At 42.6% G+C, this 17306-nt stretch overlaps 1 protein-coding gene across 1 annotated transcript in view; it reads right to left on the minus strand.

The window, feature by feature from the left end:
* Window positions 1-7061: 7061 nt before the first annotated feature.
* Window positions 7062-17306, minus strand: part of cep112 (centrosomal protein 112) — a 99183-nt gene continuing 88938 nt past the window's right edge. Inside the window, exons 23-26 of the mRNA XM_022752538.1 lie at window positions 16858-16947; window positions 9846-9947; window positions 8023-8087; window positions 7062-7403 (exon numbers count right to left, since the gene is read on the minus strand). Coding sequence (XP_022608259.1) covers window positions 7400-7403; window positions 8023-8087; window positions 9846-9947; window positions 16858-16947 — 261 coding nt within the window. The 3' untranslated portion in view covers window positions 7062-7399. The remainder of the gene's footprint in view (window positions 7404-8022; window positions 8088-9845; window positions 9948-16857; window positions 16948-17306) is intronic.

Below are 17306 nucleotides of genomic sequence, written 5' to 3' on the forward strand. Positions count from 1 at the left end.
TGGTTCATGGGAGGTCCCCATAGGTCGGGTCTTCCCTGCTGCCCCTCAGGAGCTGACCCCAAGTCCGTGACTGGCCTGAGACCAGGGGTGTCCTTGGCTCCTGGCCCTATAAAAAGATCCTTGAAAGAGGGCTTCAGGGGGGAGAGGTTATGGGATGTAACTATCTCTCTGTTTGGGAGGATATTATTACAGGGACAGGTCAAATTCAGTCCGACTACAAAGAGGACTATAAATACTGAAGTAAGGGCACGCATAAATCACCTGCGGGTCAATCAACTTTTTTAATGTTGACTGCTTCTTTTTTTTTTCTTTTTTTTTGATGCACAAGATACACTAAGCTATTTATTTTTTATGGTATCTGAAGTCATATTTGATGAAAACACCTCCTATTTAAAACCTTAAGAGGACTAGAGAGGTTTTTACAACTTGGTTATATGGTCTCCTGAGCAACCTTGGCCTGTCGTAAAGGCAACTGGCCACCTCAGTTGCAGTCATAAACACTCAGAGGGTGTGTGTGTGTGTGTGTGTGTTTGTGTGTGTCTACCGGTGCTGTCCTCTCCATGCTGCAGCTCTGTGATCACTAACTGCTCTCAATTACAGTATTGTGTGCTGTTCCTTTCGGCTTGGGGTTAAACTCTTTGCAGACCCCTTTGAAGTACTCATCCCTTTATCTCAAGCCAGAGCCAAGAATTTGGGGGAGGACAATGGAAAATGAAACCAAGAGGGAAGCTTATGGCAATTATCAACCAGGGCCATGAGGAGGAAGTCAGCTCACACAGACAGAGAGAGAGAGAGAGAGCACGCAGATAAAGAGAGCAGGAGACAGCCAATGTAGGACAGGGGGTTACTGTTTCAAGTTTGTTTGGTGTGTACACACCCCGGGCAACAACCGACTGCCAAGAGAGGAAATGGAGGCTACCTCTTCAAAGTAGGTGACAACAGGGGGACAATGGCCTCTGAAGGGAGCAAGGAGCTGGTGAGAGGAGCAGTGTGTGTTGGTGGGGGTGCAAGGGGGTCAACACACAGCACAAGCGAGGACCAATGAGTGGAAGAAGGGGATGGAGGAGGAGGATGGAGGAGAACGGAGGGAGAAGTGCTGTTGTCAGCAGAATCAAATGGCACGCAGAGAGCTGGGGAAGATACAATTAAAGTGTGGAGTTAAGACAGGCTTTGAAGTTGGACATGGTGCATAATACCCTTAAAAGTTAAGGAAGGGCAACAATTTGCCAGTTTGTTATGGGGCTGTTTTGAAAGAGGAAGGGGAGAAAAAAAAAAAGAGTGCGAGTGGTGGGGGGTTTGTTTTTGAAAGGGTTCAGTTTGAGGGGAATGAAGTTGGATTTCAAGCGCCAATTGGCCCCAGAAGGATGTTTTTTTTTGCAAAACAGAGAATGTAAAGTGCGAGTGGGAGTCGGCGCCTACCTGTGCATTTTGATGATGGGGATGACTGTGTGAAAGACGGAAGAAGGGAAAGAGAGATGCGTCAGAGAGAGCGGAACAGGGAGCGAGACAGGTGAAAGAGAAAAGAGTACGAAGAAAGAATGAGACATGAAATAGGAAGGGAATTGGTAGCGAAGGAAGGCAGAGAGGAAATAAAAGAGAGGCAAAAAGAGAGAGGGAGGTTGTTGAAGGTTATTTATTGGTTTTTTTTCCCTCGTTTTAATCCCATTTTGCGCTTGACTTTTAAGTCTACCAATGTATAGAAACAATGTCGGATGCACTGTCTAATCCCGTTTGGGCCATGAAGCTCACTCCACACTGACAGTAATGACTTTCATTTCCTCTGCCGCTCGCACCGAAGCACCATGCAGACACTTCACAGGCCGGACGCCACTGTTCTGCCATGCTTGACAGGACAGCTATCCGTTTCTGAGTCAGTCTTAACCTGAACTCTAGGCTCGCTCACTCATCCTTAATCCATCACTTTAACCCCATCTTCCTCCTTCCTGACTCAGGAGTGCAGGGTTCCCAGACTGGTAAAGTGATTAACTTGCTCTTCTTTTCAACAGCTGCCAGATTTGATCTCTTTCCCCGTTTCCTGTACCTCCATTAGAGGGGTGTGACGTATCAACGGGTTGAGCACCGTGGCAACAGAGGCATGCTACGGCTCAAACATTGTCTCGCTTGACAAGAAGATTTCCAATATTGTTTATCACATCCAGACAAGCACCACGTCCACCATGTCTGAAAATGCTGTTTACATGGCACATGTTGGGCATTGAACATCTTCCAATCTCGCTTTTCAGTTGCACAACTGTGAGTGGCCATTTGAGCAAGCAGCTTTACACCATCTTTAGAGTAAATAGGGAAACTAAAACATGACTCTTTTAGGCAGAAAGAAATTTAACTAAGATGATTTAATATTTGCCACCCTATTTGCATGTGTGGCAATGTGGAGGAGGTTTCGAAACAGCATTTAGACCATTGTGTTAAAATGTGTAGAAAATGTAACTGAAAAGTTAAATCTATAGATAAATTGTGAAATTTCTTTACTTTCAAAAGAATTTCACCAGCTTTTTTTTTGTCCGAATTTTTTGGTGCATGTGGTCTGGTTGCAAAGTGAATTTTAGAGATGGTAAGAAAGCATAAATAGTCGATTCAAAGAGGTGAATGGACATCAATAGATGCAACTTTGCTGTGTGGCGCAACAAGACCAACTCAGGGTTGAATGATTGAGCAAAAAAAATTGTGCTTATTCCAAATGACTCCACTTCATGAAGTTAAGGGGAGAAATCAGAACTTTTTCCAAAGTAATGCATTTTTAAATGATCCACTTTAGAGAGCTGGTATTTGAAAGTTCTCTGACTGAAAACAGTGGCACAGACAGAAAGCCACGAAGAAGAGAAAAGACGCATTTTCAACTTTACCTGCATTAGTGGAGATGTGGCAATTTTCTGCTCACCCATTATCACTTTAGGTACAAGGATATGTGTAAAATAACGAAGAGGCTGTGAGAGATAAAAAAGAAAGTGCGAGACAGAGATACCAAATACCCAGACGGAGACATAGGGCAACCTCCCACACTGTCTTGACTGCATGGTCTTCTGTCCCTCTTCTCAACCCACACTATCAGCCCAGACGGCAGATTCATGCCACAATCACACAAAGTCAACCTGCTGTGCCTTCTTCACTCAGGCTGTATAGCCTCTAACCTACTTGTTCTCAAATCACACAGCTGCATATCCTTTTCATAGCTCTTGTTGCGTTTGAGTGACAGGGCTGGGAAAAAAGGAAAAAATCACTGCCATAAATACCGTATCAACAAAGAGAGAATGATACAAGCGAGGAGAGAGACAAAGACAGAGGAGGCAGAAAACATGACGGAAGACAGAATAAATAGCCTAAGTGAAATGCGTTGAGTGTGTTATGTGTGTGTGTGTGTGTGTGAGAGAAGTGTTGGCGATAAACAGGTTTATTTATGCAAGCAGCGTACAGCAGCCAAACACAGGCCTCCTAGGGTCTGACTCAGAATACAGCTCTATAAAAAGATCCAGTGACACACGTCTCACGCACACGCAAACACACATGTACAATGACTGTGTCAATCACATGCTGATGTACAGTCAATCCCAGAGGCCTGTCATAAGTGCTCAGAGTGAGGCGCATGCGTACACACTCAGCGCACGTCACGTAAATCTTGTAAGAAGCGTAAAAGAGAGGCAGTGAAGGACCTCGAATCACCCTATTGTGCAATTCATTAGAAATGACTCTTGGTCTTTGAATTCTTGTCCTCTAAAACTGTCACTGATGTCCCGCAGGAATAAAACACTCAAACTCAAAGACTGGTGCTGTACAATGCCTTGAAGAAAAAAAGAGAAACCCGGTTCCCAGATGCTCTACAGTTCTGATTCAGTGTCATGCAGCAGTTTTTGTCGTGTGTGCATTGGATTTTAAATGGACCTTTGTGCACTTATGGAAACTACTCATTAGTCAATGCATGCAATGAAACATTAAAAACTCCTGCTGAAGCAAATGCATGAAAATCACCCAAGTTTCACATGAATAAGTGTCACACACCAGCCTCAAACACTAGTGTGAAGTAAGAATATGGTGGATGAGAGGAAACCTTGGGAGCTGCCCCTTTACTGTTGTCACACAACAGTCCACTGTCTGATGTGGAGATAACTGAGAGGAAGCAAGGCTTTGATCCTTAATGGGGCCATGTCGGCCGTGTGGAAATGACATTCATGGCTTGTATTTACACAAGCACAATTATGGAGGTTATTTTGGTAGTAGACAATCAATTAGAGTGAAACTATGTCAGAGTAAAAACACAGATTAAAGGAGAGGTTATGGCTGGAGCCTGCCTGGGTGTGAATGAGTAAAACACAGACCTTCAATGCAGGATTAACCTTTAGTTCTACAGTATCAGCAGCTCCGTGTAAAGCTAGTCTTAAGGACTTGGCTTTAAACAAAGTGTTTGTTGGATCATCTAACAGTGTCTGAAACCTCCTTCGCTGGAGGCGGAAGTGTTCACAGCTGTTTCAAATGGCCATACTTGAAGGTGAGGCAAAAAGTCTGCTGTCACAGAGAGAAGGTTGGATGCAATGAATTGTATAAATGTGAATAACCGCACATTTCAAGGGGCCTGTCTTTAAAGGCATTCACGGTGTTGCACAGGTTTGTTACATGACATCTGACAGTGTCATATGTATGTGTGAAGAATTAAAAAAAGCAGAGCTTGAGAGAAGCTCCCATCATGCCCAGTTTCCCACCTTCACACACCTGGTCTATCACTGTATTGTCTGTTTCAGAAAATTACAAAAACTGTGGACCATGTAAATCACAACCTTATGCAGCGATTGGCCAGTGTGGAGGTGTGGAAGTAGGCAGGGTTTCAACTCCTTCCTCTGCCTTTTCATTCTTCACACACCTACTTGCGTAAGGGACTGTCAAAGAGTATATCCACATTTAACCCAGAGATCCACCGATGTTTAGTAGAGTAAAAGGTAAAAGGAGGTATTCTAAAAAAACAGAAAGGACAGAGGCATATCTGTAAAGCCAATATCAAGAGCAGGAATAGGTGTCAGGAAACAATAGCCGATCAATACCAGGTGTACCAGCTGATTGCTAATGTAGGCCTACACTGTAAGATACAACATCAACGCATATCAATGTCCAAAGCTTTGGGCACTGAACCACTTTAGACCACAGCTGAGGGATGGTTTATATCTCTGTGATTTTTGTATAGTGTCCTTACATTACTGTCTTTTTCATGGACAGCTTACTTCCAGACATGACTTGAATCCTGCTCAATATGAGACAGCTGCTGTTTCCTGACACGTCTACCTGCTCTTGTAGATGGATTTAAGGTATAACTCAACAATGAACTAGTTCAGTATAAATAAACGAGTGTAAATGAACTGAAACAGTAAAAATACCTGTCTTTTTTTTTTCTTTTGTTTTTGGAGTAACACTACTCTTAACTCTCACAGACCTGTTGGAGACGATCAGGGAGGCGTTGGGATGCAGTTGGGAGGAGGCCGTGATGGCTTTTTGCCCCACCTTCAAATGTGCACCATTCAGAACAGGTTTAAAGACTTTTGTTGTACATTCTAATTAGTTTGAAGCATACTGAAGCCATTGATGACACAAGAATGTAATCACACACGCAGTGCATGCAAAAAAAAAAAATCCACACATGATACTATGTTGCAATTGTTATGCATCCTCTGTGCACTTCTGCCAGAAACAACAGACTTTACAAAGGCTTCGTGCTGAAAGACTAAATTCCTGTTTCTCAGATGTCGGTCTGACAGTCCTCTCTCCTTTCGTTCCTCTTTTTTGTTTCTTCTCCTTCACTCACTCTCTCTCTTTCTATGCCTGTGCAGCAGAATCAGCACATCAAATAAATACAGAGAGGGGTATAGTGTTTCGTTTGGAGACAGCAAAACAGGTCACGGACAATGGGAACACATGGAAGTGCGTGAACTGCGGGTGTAAAAAAGCAATTCCAGTGCAAATAAGTATGGGGACGTCTTTGAAATCAAATCTGATTTTGGAATTTAATAACAGCCCCAAACTGTTTTCTAGGAAAAAACTGGAGTCTTTTGAAATGATCAGTATTCAAGCCCATGCATTCCTCACCTACCAGAGACACACAAATACCAGTGGATGGGGGCTCATTATGTAGCCCATTCTCGGTCCACCAAATGTTATTATCATCATAAAACCTCCACAGACTGGAGACACTGGAGGAACCTCAGCAGTACACTCACTTGTCGGTTTATTAGTATTATTACACCTATCTTAAACTAATGCAGTCTAATGTATTAATACTGCAACACATCCCCATTCATGAATGTTTCAATGTTCAGTTTTTGTTGAAACAGTGTTGATTCAAATGTATGATTATTTTGGAGGCTGCAGTTTGTGGTGCCGGTGCCGAATGGGGCGGACAAAATAATAGGAACATAATGCAATGATGTTCAACAGCACCACCAAAATAATCACACAACTGAATCAAGACCTCTTTAACACAGTTTCAAAAAAAAAACCAAAAACTGAACATTATAACCCTCATGAGGGGAGGATTTGTTGCAGGACTGTTGTATTAAGGCTGCGTTGGTTTTACCTAGGTGTTCCTAATAAACTGCCATCTGAGTGTACAGCGGCCATTTCATGAACTCCAGGGTCTGATTGATTCAGTTTGGGTTTGAGTGGAGCCGTTGGTAAAACACAAAGCGGTGGCAGAGGCAGAAACAGCAGGCCCAAGGACTGTAGTGTTTGGCCGGAGGTTCAAACAATCTACTCGCAGTGCTCTTTATCTGAACCAACCACAAACCCCCAACTTCTATTTACAGTTCAAATGGGGGCTTGAGCAGAAAGGCGATGCTAAATAGTAATGGGGGAGAGGGGAATTCAAGGTCTTTGACTTTAGTGTTGAGTTACACAGCTAATCTTGGTTAACATACATGTTGTGGTCATAACAAAACAAGAGGAACAGCATGACTTCCCCTAATTAAGGGATTAATTATAAGATATTTGAGGAAGGTGAAAACATGCTCAAAATGATGGCGTGACAACAGAAAATGATGCAAAGTCTTTTATTAAAATAAGGCATTTTAGTGTGGATTTGGCAATTGGTATTAAATTTCTATCAAATATCGATAACAACATCAAGTTAATAATATCAAAAACTATAAAACCGACCGACGTCACCAGCTGAGAACATAAAAATATTACTTTTCCAACAAGACAAAGCAAAACAAAATTGTGATAATGAATAAATAGTTCATATGTTGAAAACCATGGGAGGTAACAGCACACCACACTTAAAGATGATTGGTCCAGTGGCATGACGGATGTGTAAAATACTTGTAACAGTCAACAATGCTCACATCTGATTGGACGTCTTATCCTTCATGTCCTGGTGGAGGGTCAAGCCGTGGACCTCCCATGGTTACCTGTATAGACAAAGTTGTGTTATTCCAGTGTTTAAACCATTAAACCAACATAATAACACTTGTGCAGCAATTCTAAAGAAAGCCATCATGAAAACATGACTTAAATTTAAACCAACTCTTCCTGATTGACTGCTCCTTTGAGATTCTCAGCATCTCTGTCACTTTAAGTTGCGAGGTAGAGTACAGTGAAATAACTGGTTATTTACTGTGATGTGTGTGACTGGCAGTCCTGAGAGATGTTTGCAGAGATGTGAGCGGCAGCATCGTTTGACTAAGCCTCTTATCACTGCATATGTATAGATGCTTTTCATAAAGACATAAATGGCTCTTACAGTATGATGGATGGGAGGCAAATCAAAGCCGTCAGGACTGGAAGCTGTCATAGTCAGACTTCATCGATGTATCTGCACCATAAAAAGTGCTTAACACACAGTATACTGTAAGCCTATTAGTAATGCTGGCTGCTCAAACTCATGTACTCACACTGTCAGAAGTACATTGACATGGAATTGAGGTATACACATACAGCATACGGACTGTACAGAGGTACAAACTCCATGAACTATGTACAGACACGTATGCACACAGTTTTCCATACAATCTAAACAATCATGCTAACCTCCTGCTGCGACAGGCATCCAGGTCTTCCTGTAGCAAAGACGCCCTCTTCTGAAGGAAGTTAACCTGCAACACAGACACACAATGCAAAATTTGGCACATCGTAATCTTCAAAATGTACTCACTCCGAGTACTTGTGTAATCAGTTTGAGGGATGTAGGAAACACAGAACTGGGAAGTGGAGAAGGAATGATGGCTTTAGGTCAATTGTGCTTTTGGGTGGAGGGGGTTACCTAAGTAGAGGAAGGTGGAAGAAAGACTTGGTTGTTGGGTCCAGGGGTCAGGACAAGGGTTGGGGGTCAGGAGATTAGGGCAGAGGGGTTAAGGCACATAGGGACAGAGGGGAGATTATGAGCCAGGTTAGTTGAGGTTAGGACGCAGTGAGAGGAGGGCGCACCATTCTTTTGTTTGGCTACAAAGCGTGAGTTTATTTATGAAGTGTCTTTGGCCGAAGTGAAAATAAACCCCATCTACATTTACACGGCATCTAGAGCCTGGCAGAATAATCACGGCTCCAAAAGAATCTGTATTGTTCTGGGACTACCGTACTGGAGCCGAGGGTACATTCCTTTCTGTGGGGGAGACCTCAGGAAAGTTCTAGCATTTCATTTGGCACTTCACAGTGGTGAAGTATATGCAAAACCCCACCGAAATGTGGTCGGATGCCTCCAGAGACACAAAAACTCTCCCACCTTTTTTGCCCTATGTAAAAATAATGCATTTGAACGTGCAAAACCCAAGACTTCGTCAAGGAGAGGAGAGACCGCTCTGGTCACGAATCATGTCTTATAAACATATTCAATCACAGAGCTGTGGTCTGTGCACTGAAACGGGATCTTGGTGGACCTATTTGAACAAGGCAAGGGTTTATGATGAGCCCATTTTACAAACTCTTGTACTGCTAGATCTTATCATCGGTACAGAAATCTCTCTTTTGTTTACAGTATAAATGCTGAGAAAATGAAAGCCCTTCATTTCAATTCAGTGTCAAATGAAGTAGGAGACACGACGCATAGGAGTAAAATGGTAATAAGGATGTGGCTACGCTCGGGATGACTGTGTGATCTGATGGAGAGAGATGAACTCCTTTTACAGAGCCAGTTCAAGGCGAGAATGTTGAGTCTTTATTCCACCTCACTGTTCTGTATAAAAAAAGGTACAAACATGGAAAGGCTCACATTCCACACCCCCGGACAAGAGGGTGCTATCTGAAATCACACATAAGAGCAGAAATATGCCGTCTTCGTTGGTTTAAGTGTTAACCAGCAAAGGCGGCATAATGCAGGGTCTTCTTGACGGCAGCACGGCAGGATGTCTGTTTAAAAGGGGCTAAGGAGAGATTAAGGTTTAAAACGAGAATTGGCAGGGGAGTGAACGCAATGTCTTTGATCAAGTGCTACACCAAAACCAATACCAAAGATGTATTTTAGATGTTATTTAGTATCATCCAAACAAATAACCCTGACATGGATATTCATACAGAGTATTTGGTTGATGTCTCTCCTCTGTTATTAATCAACCAAACTGGCAAAGTGAAAGACAATTTTAAAAAAAGAGTGAAGACAGCAGAATACCAAAACTGAAACAAATCTGTTTGATCTACACTATCCAGTGTCACGGGCTCTTGTAATTACATGTGTGTTTTAAATTCATTTTCAATTTCTGCTCGACTGCGAGTCCAGGCTTCGTTACAAAGCAGCCGTCCTAGAGTGGACGAGGATTCAGTGTCTTGCTCATCAACACTTCTGTAGTACAAGTGCAACGTGTCAGAGCACTATAACCTGGTAGTTTGTAATGTTTGGACAGCAAGCAGTTAGTTCTCACCTGAGCCTTCAGAGAGGTGATGGTGTCCTCCAGTTCCTGTCGGAGTTCAGCCGGCATCAAACCTTTGATCTTTACCTCGTACTCCTGACGCACCACAGTCACCTGAGGACAACAAAACAGTCAGTTATCTTAACCAAATAAAATTCATAAATTCAGATTAAACATCAAATGTATACATGTATACAAATACCTGCACAGACAGTAATATGTGAAAGTGTGAAAGTCATCTGTATTTATAACATTCGTTGGTCTCTTTGGATTAAAAATACATTTTACTTTTGCTGATGACTCAAATCAATTGTTCAACAGAACGTGAAAGGATCATTTTCAAGTAAATGAATAATATTAACCAAGTAATTATTGTTATATCAGTAATCTGTTGATATCATTGCTGAATAACTGTTTCTGCTCCCCATTCACACTTGCATGTATACACTTCCAGACATGGTCACCAAATGAACAGCTCCCTTGGAGGAGGCACACACACTCACACACAGACAGTGGGTATCCCCTCTTTATTCATGGCTCAGAGTATTCCCTCGCTCTTCACAGCTCCTTCACATCTCCACAGGGGGTCTGCAGTCCAGCGTGACTCGCTCCGCACAACACCCCCTACTGGCTGCAAATGACTACAGCCAGATCTGACACAATGCATTTATGGGCTCGACACAGCTGGGTTTAGAAGAGGACAGGGCCATGGTGGAGGGCAGAACACATCAAACGCAGCAGCAGCTCAATAGCGAGCTAGCTTGCTAGCTCCACTGGGGAGGACTGGAGGAAGTCTGTCTGGGGCTAAATTACACTCCACTAAACCAGAGTCTGATTATAGAAGTTGAAAAGGGTTTGGTTAGCGCAGTCCCCCCCTTTTCACCCACAAACACACATGAATGGATGCACACACACACACACACACACACACACACACACACACACACACACAGACAGGCACACACACATGCACAAACACAGAGCTTTTACAGTATTGTAAAAGCATTTACAGCGTTTTGAAAAGAGTTGCTGAATCAATTAATTCTGAGCTTGATGAATAGTTTAACAGACCTCGAGGAATCAACGGGGGCTGTGAAAAGCAACAGTTTTCACCCACATATTTCAAGGTGTAACCAGGGGAGAGTCTGAGCATTTTAACCGACCATAATGTCTTTGACAGAGCCAAAGTCCGACTAACATTAAGAACATCCCCACGCTCCCCACCTCTCGTCAGTCCGGTCTTTCAAGTGAAGGGACCGTGAATGGGGTGAGGGGGAGGGAAAAAGATAGGTTTTCCTAAAATAATTTTCCTGTTGTGGATTTAACTGATTGTTCTGGCTTTGGCTAATTAATCTTCCCGGGCACAATGAAAGGGATTGGGAAGCACTTCAAAGCAACCCCCAGTATAAATGATCCCAACATGAAGCAGCTCACTTTGTCTCGGCACAGTGTGCAGTAGATTAGTCTGCCACAACTTTGCCAATTTTTCAGACTCCTTCTGCCCTACTCGTTTTAAAGTGTCAGGCCAATAACATTGGGCCGAGAGTCCATCAGTTTACAGAAATATGTTTTTTTTTTTTTTCGCAGAGTGAGAATGAAGTCGAGGATAATTTGAGAGTGACTTTTTCAAACAAGTGGCAAAAAAAGGGTTTTCAGAAGCTTTAATTTGAATGTCCAGGAGTTAAAAAAAATGAGCTGAAGCTACGGGACTGCAGATTTTCGAAATGTCTATCTCTATCTATAGCTGCTTCTGTAGTCATAACAAAATGGCTAGCCAAGACAAAACACACTCCACTACCTCAGACCAAAGCAATAAACAATGGTTGAATAAACACATCCCTTACCAACCACTCTGAATATAAGTCTTAGATTCTTCAAAAGCCAAGCTCCTTAGTTTTGCATTCTTGGTTCATGTATGGTGCAGTCACCGCAGCAATGAGAGATCCGCTCTGTCTAAATTACAAGCTCCTTTGTGGCAATGCTGTCTCCATTTTTCTTCCCATACATTAGAATGGGCAAGGCTACAACGGCGTACTCACCGGGACTCGAGGAGAGCAACGGGGACGAGTGGATTCTGTACATACAATCGTAAAGCTGATCAAAGTGGACTAGCCATGAATATTTGCTTTAATAACAACGGCCGAGGGAAGCCCGAGCTAGAAATAATATATTATGTGATACAGTAAGATGGTGTATCTGGCATCTGTCCTAACAACTTCATGGACAACTGCATTGAATGGCTGGTCTGGCTGCTGCTGTAAGACTGACAGGGAGGTAGAATAAAATGTTTTACAGTTGAATATCATAAAATTAGCATTGCTTTTGTATTATTGCATCATATATACTAATACCGCATATACATAAGCATAAATATATACTGTATATCTATTTTAACTTGATACAAATTCTGCTCTCGCTGCAAAGTAGTAGACCAAAGCGTTTGCAATCACATCTTTCCACAGCATGTCTAACTAAAGCTTAGCCATAGTTTACTATGCAATGTGTGTGGGTGGAAGCAGCAGCCTTTCTTTGTAAGAACACCTCTGTTGTGGAGACGTATCCGAGCCTAACAGACACAGAAAAAAGCAGACAAGGACAGGTAAAGAACCAATTCAAATTTCTGACTTCGCCGTTTCTCTCAGTGGTGTTGAAATTCAAAACACGAGCAACTCTCAAACTCCCCAAAGATGTCTGACTCGTTCCCTGAGAGACATTGTTCCTTCAGCTTTGCATCCTCTTGCCGCCTCCAAGGTCCCTCCTCTCACATCTCTATTTTTCTCCATGCAAACACACATTTTTCTTTTCTTTCAACATCTTTTTACAGCAAAGGCATGTTTGTTTTTCTGACAGGTGGCAGGAGGCATGTGATGGAACCTAATAAAAAAAAAAAAAAAAACCTCCTCACTATTAGCACAGATGTTGGGTGCCTTTGAACAATACTATTGATCAAACCTTCCATGAGGTTTTGGTCATTGACGGACTCCAGATGAGAATGAGCGGGAAAGAAAAGAGAGAAGGGGAAACACAGGGAAGAAAAGTATGCCACTATTTCCCAAAGCAATGAAAAGGGACTTTGACTTTCTGGAGAAAAATCAGGTTTCATCTCCACAGCTCTTTTTAAAATGAGATTTTGTTTGTTCCTGATGAAGCGTGATTCTCTAGTTTTGAAGACTGCGAGGAGCGGCAGTCGTTTTCCCCTCCCAGTCATCTTAAAATGACAACATTTCATCTATATATAGTCTTTAGATTGTGGTTTTGACTTTCCCTTGCGTTTGGTACTGTCACATGGCGTGGTTTTTGACAGCTGCCAGCAGAAAAGAACAAGCCCTCAACACTTTCAACGTTCAAATGAAGTTTGTCACATCGTTGGGAAGCTTGATGTATGCTAATGAAGTTGGGGTGTGTGTGTACAGGCTTGCGTGGGACGGGTTGTGGGGTTGGGGGATGAGTAGCTGCTGGAAAGACATTTTTGATATACCCCCTTGTTCCAAAGTGACAAAAACCTTGTCAGGAACAAGGGGGTACATCAAAAATGACGCCACTCACAAAGTTTGCACCTCCACATCCACTGACTTGGCACTCAGAGAGTTCACCAAGGAGCAATTTGAATTCAAAAACGCTTTGCTGCGAGAGGGAAAAAAGAAACCGCTTCAAAAAAAGGAAAGAAAAAAAAAAGGAAAAAAGGCAGGAGGAGATTAGAAGTGGCTACAGATCTTAGTGAAGTTGTTAGAACTATGGGATGGATTGGAAGCTGCTGATGTAATGCGCCTCAACAAAAACAGCACACAGGAAAATGACTGAGCCTACAGAACTTAAGTTCAACTCCTCTGCATTTTTATGTCTGCATCAATACTGAAAACAGCAACAGAAATGATTTATTTTTTATTTTACCAAACTCCCGTGTTACAGGAGGATACATCTTTGAAACGTGTACAGTTCACCATGCCCACTGTATCATTATGTATTTATACAAAGCGCTGTACTCTTCAACATTCTGCTCCTCTCTTCAAGGAGAACTGAACCACACACACACAGCGAGCTGCTGATCCGCCATTTTAGAGTGGGGGAGCCTGTGAGGGCCCTGCTAGTGTAAGGCAAGCAACATCTGTGAAGTCTGGGCAGAAATGCTGTTTTAGCATGTGAGGGATCGGATTACAAAGACGCGTCTTGGCAGATAAACTTGGGCCATATCAGTGTGAGGAGACTGAGAGTGGAGGCCCTTAAGTTCATTATCATAAACAATGCACACATGCACCGGTGTGCACACAGCAATGCAGATGCACATGTGATGTAGGCTTACACTTGTGCAAACAGTCACACACAAACCAATCCAAAACATACATCAAAAGGGCCGTTTCCTCATTGATACCATGAACACTCTAACACACACCTGACCTTGGGTGGGAGCGGGCTACAAGACAGGAGTAAATATATGATTCAGACAGTCTCTCCCTACACAGGGAGAAGAAATGAGAACCATTCACACACAGATGTTTAGCTCTGAGGAGGACACTGTAAACCTGCTGCTCTCATTTAAGGGAGAGGGAGAATGTGAAAGGGAGTAATGACAGGAGGAGGACAATGTTGGGGACACTAAAACAGCTGACAACATCAGAAGATAAAAAAAAAACACCATAACATTGAGATACTACAGAAACAACACTTATCTTTCACTAAAAGCAGAAATTTGTGGTGGCCAAGAAAAACAGCATCAATCGGACTTCATTGCATCTTTACACTGAGGACTGATTGTTCAAGACTAAAGAGCATTAGGTAGACATGTTGTTTTCTATGATGTTTAAAGAGATGAACTATCTTGTTTCCATGTTGTTTTCTAGTAGGTTTGATGATTACCATTGTGTTTTTATGATGTATATTCATATGTGCAATGGTAATTTGGAAATGGCTAGACACAAGTAACGCCCAGAACCTGTCCGTCCTTTGAGAGACAGCTATTAGCTAGGTGCAGGCAATTTAACCGTGCACACTGCCACCGCCTCGTCTTCCTCTGATGGAGTTACGCTTTGTGTCGAAACGTTGCTGCACCTCGTTAAAAAGCTCTTAACTTTAACCATGTGCTTCAGATCTCATCACTCCTGATCCTGTCTCAGTTGTCGTGTCTGTTCAGGCACCGGTTTTAGCTTCAAGTTGGCCGACGAGCCGAGATTCCTTCATTCTTATTCCACTATGGCTCACTTCCTGCTTGTGTCTTCACCGCCAGCTTTGTCACAGCAAAAACAATCTGTGATAAATTAGTGAAATGTGTTTGTGTCGGAGAATCAAGAACTACCTAAAATTGGTACCAAATGCTTCGTTAGATTCTTAGTCTTATTTACCAATTTTTTGCTTCAACATAGTGCCTGGTTTCAATCATAGTGTTGCTGATTTTATTCCAGAAAGCTGCATCTTTGGTATCTGTGCAAAAATTCATCTTCCATAAAAGACTAAGCTTTATACACCACAAGAACTGGTGGGTTTTGAGTGTTGTAATGTGCTTAATAAAACATTATGTTTGCAGTCTTGCTGTGTTTAAACAGAATATCATAAAATTTAAAAACATGTAATTACAATATGTGTTAACATATAGCAGCCAACATGAGTCACTGAGTCAACATCATCTAGTGGTAAGTATAAGTATACGTCATGGCTTCACGGTCTATTAACATCTTTCACTACTAACACAGTATCTGAAAGTCATGTGCAAGATGTTGAAAATGTTCTTGATAAATACTGACTTTTCTTACTTTGTGTTTCTTGCCTAAACACTACAGTTATAACATATGAAAACAATCTGCCGTAGTGGTTGTTAAGGAACTTTGACTTTTAGACAAGTAGAGACAAAAAGATTTCCTCTTCACCTTGAGAACGAAATACTAGTGAGCAGACACATTTCTTTCAACACTCCTTGCATTTGCAGCTCAATACGCTGCTGTGCGAAAGTGTTTTTCAAATCAAACGATTTTGCCCATCTCTGGAAAACCGTTTCACCAATAAATCAATTCATTATGCCTTCAACCGCGTGAACAACTGAAATAAATGCAAAGCCAAAAAAACAGCAATTCAAATCCTCATCCAGACAAAATGCTCTGACGTTATAGCAGTCAGGTTCAGGGGTCAGCTCTTCCTAAGTCACAGGAAACAATGTGCAGTGCCTCTGCGACTGGGTCAGCGACCAACAGCTCCTAAAAACCACTGACCCCTTCCTACAGATTTATGAAGGCCAGACACTGAGGTGTGTGACGAGTGTGTGAAGTGTGTACAAGGGTCAGTAGGCGGATCAGAGGGGACACAAGAGAATGAATGCCTTTGGTGTACATACCAGGGGTACAAAGAAGAGCCTCCTGTGTGAGTGCAGTCATTAGTGCTTTCTTCTCTGTGTGTGTCAAGGTCAAAACAGAGGCTGATTACAGGGCATTCTGGAGAGCCACGGGGAGTGTGTGTGCATACAGAGGCTTCCCTCTGAACACAGGCGGTGGTGGCATTCCTGGCCCTAGGCGCTGGCTCTTGAAGCCAAATCTCAAGGAATTTGGGAAATGTGCGAGGGGGCATATATCTGGCTCTGAACAGGAGAATGAGAGATGGAAGAGTGATGAGGGGAGGGCAGGGAAGGAGAGGAAGAATCAATTTTGTTTGTCTTTTGTGGCCCCCTGCAGGGTCTAGTAAGGATGGCAACCGAGGGGTGAGGGGCTAAGGGGCATCAGGTGATGGGGGGAGCAGAGATGTGTGTTGAAAGAGGTTAGTTAAGAGTTTCAAGAACCCAAAAAAAAAGGGTGGTATAATTATAGATTTTATAATCATATAAATGTTATGTGCTGGCAAGAAGCAAAAAGAAGTGTGATGAAAAGGCTGAGGGCAGTGGGTTGAAAAAACTTCACGTTGGGCAGAAAGCGTGATGCAATGCTAATGGTGAGGAGCAAACGAGCATGAGTGAGAGACAGGCTGCCTCTCTTGTACATGCCTGACAAGCATGAAAAAGAGATAGTGAGAGATAGAGAAAAAAAAAAAAAAGAGAGTGATGTATTACCTTCTCTTCAGTCTCGAGCTCTTTGCTAAGCAGCTTCTTCTCTGAGCAGTGCAGCTGCCTCTGTAGACTTTCCACCTTTCCCTGCAGAGCCTGGGGGAAGGGAGAGACAGTCAGTGTTGTCGGCTGACTGACGGAAAAAGAAAAGCAATGAGATCTGTGTGGTGTAATGTGTAACTGACATAAAGTGTTACACGCTAATCTATAGTTTCATTTGTGCTGGAAAGGCTCAGGCTAACTCTGAATGAGACTGAAACAAAGAGTGCAAGTGAGACAACAAAAGAGATGAGAAAATATTCAAGACACGGAAAGGTAGACAGATGAGAGGACAGAGGGATAGTGAGGAGAGATGCAGCCTGTGATTAGTTCTCACATGTTAAAAGGCTAATAATGAAGTCACGACAGTAATTACTGGGAAGCTTCCCTCATTAAGCCCAAACTCATTTTTGGAC

The sequence above is a fragment of the Seriola dumerili genome, unplaced genomic scaffold, assembly GCF_002260705.1.
Source record: "Seriola dumerili isolate Sdu_G_001 unplaced genomic scaffold, Sdu_1.0 BDQW01000169.1, whole genome shotgun sequence".
NCBI classification, from domain to species: domain Eukaryota; kingdom Metazoa; phylum Chordata; class Actinopteri; order Carangiformes; family Carangidae; genus Seriola; species Seriola dumerili.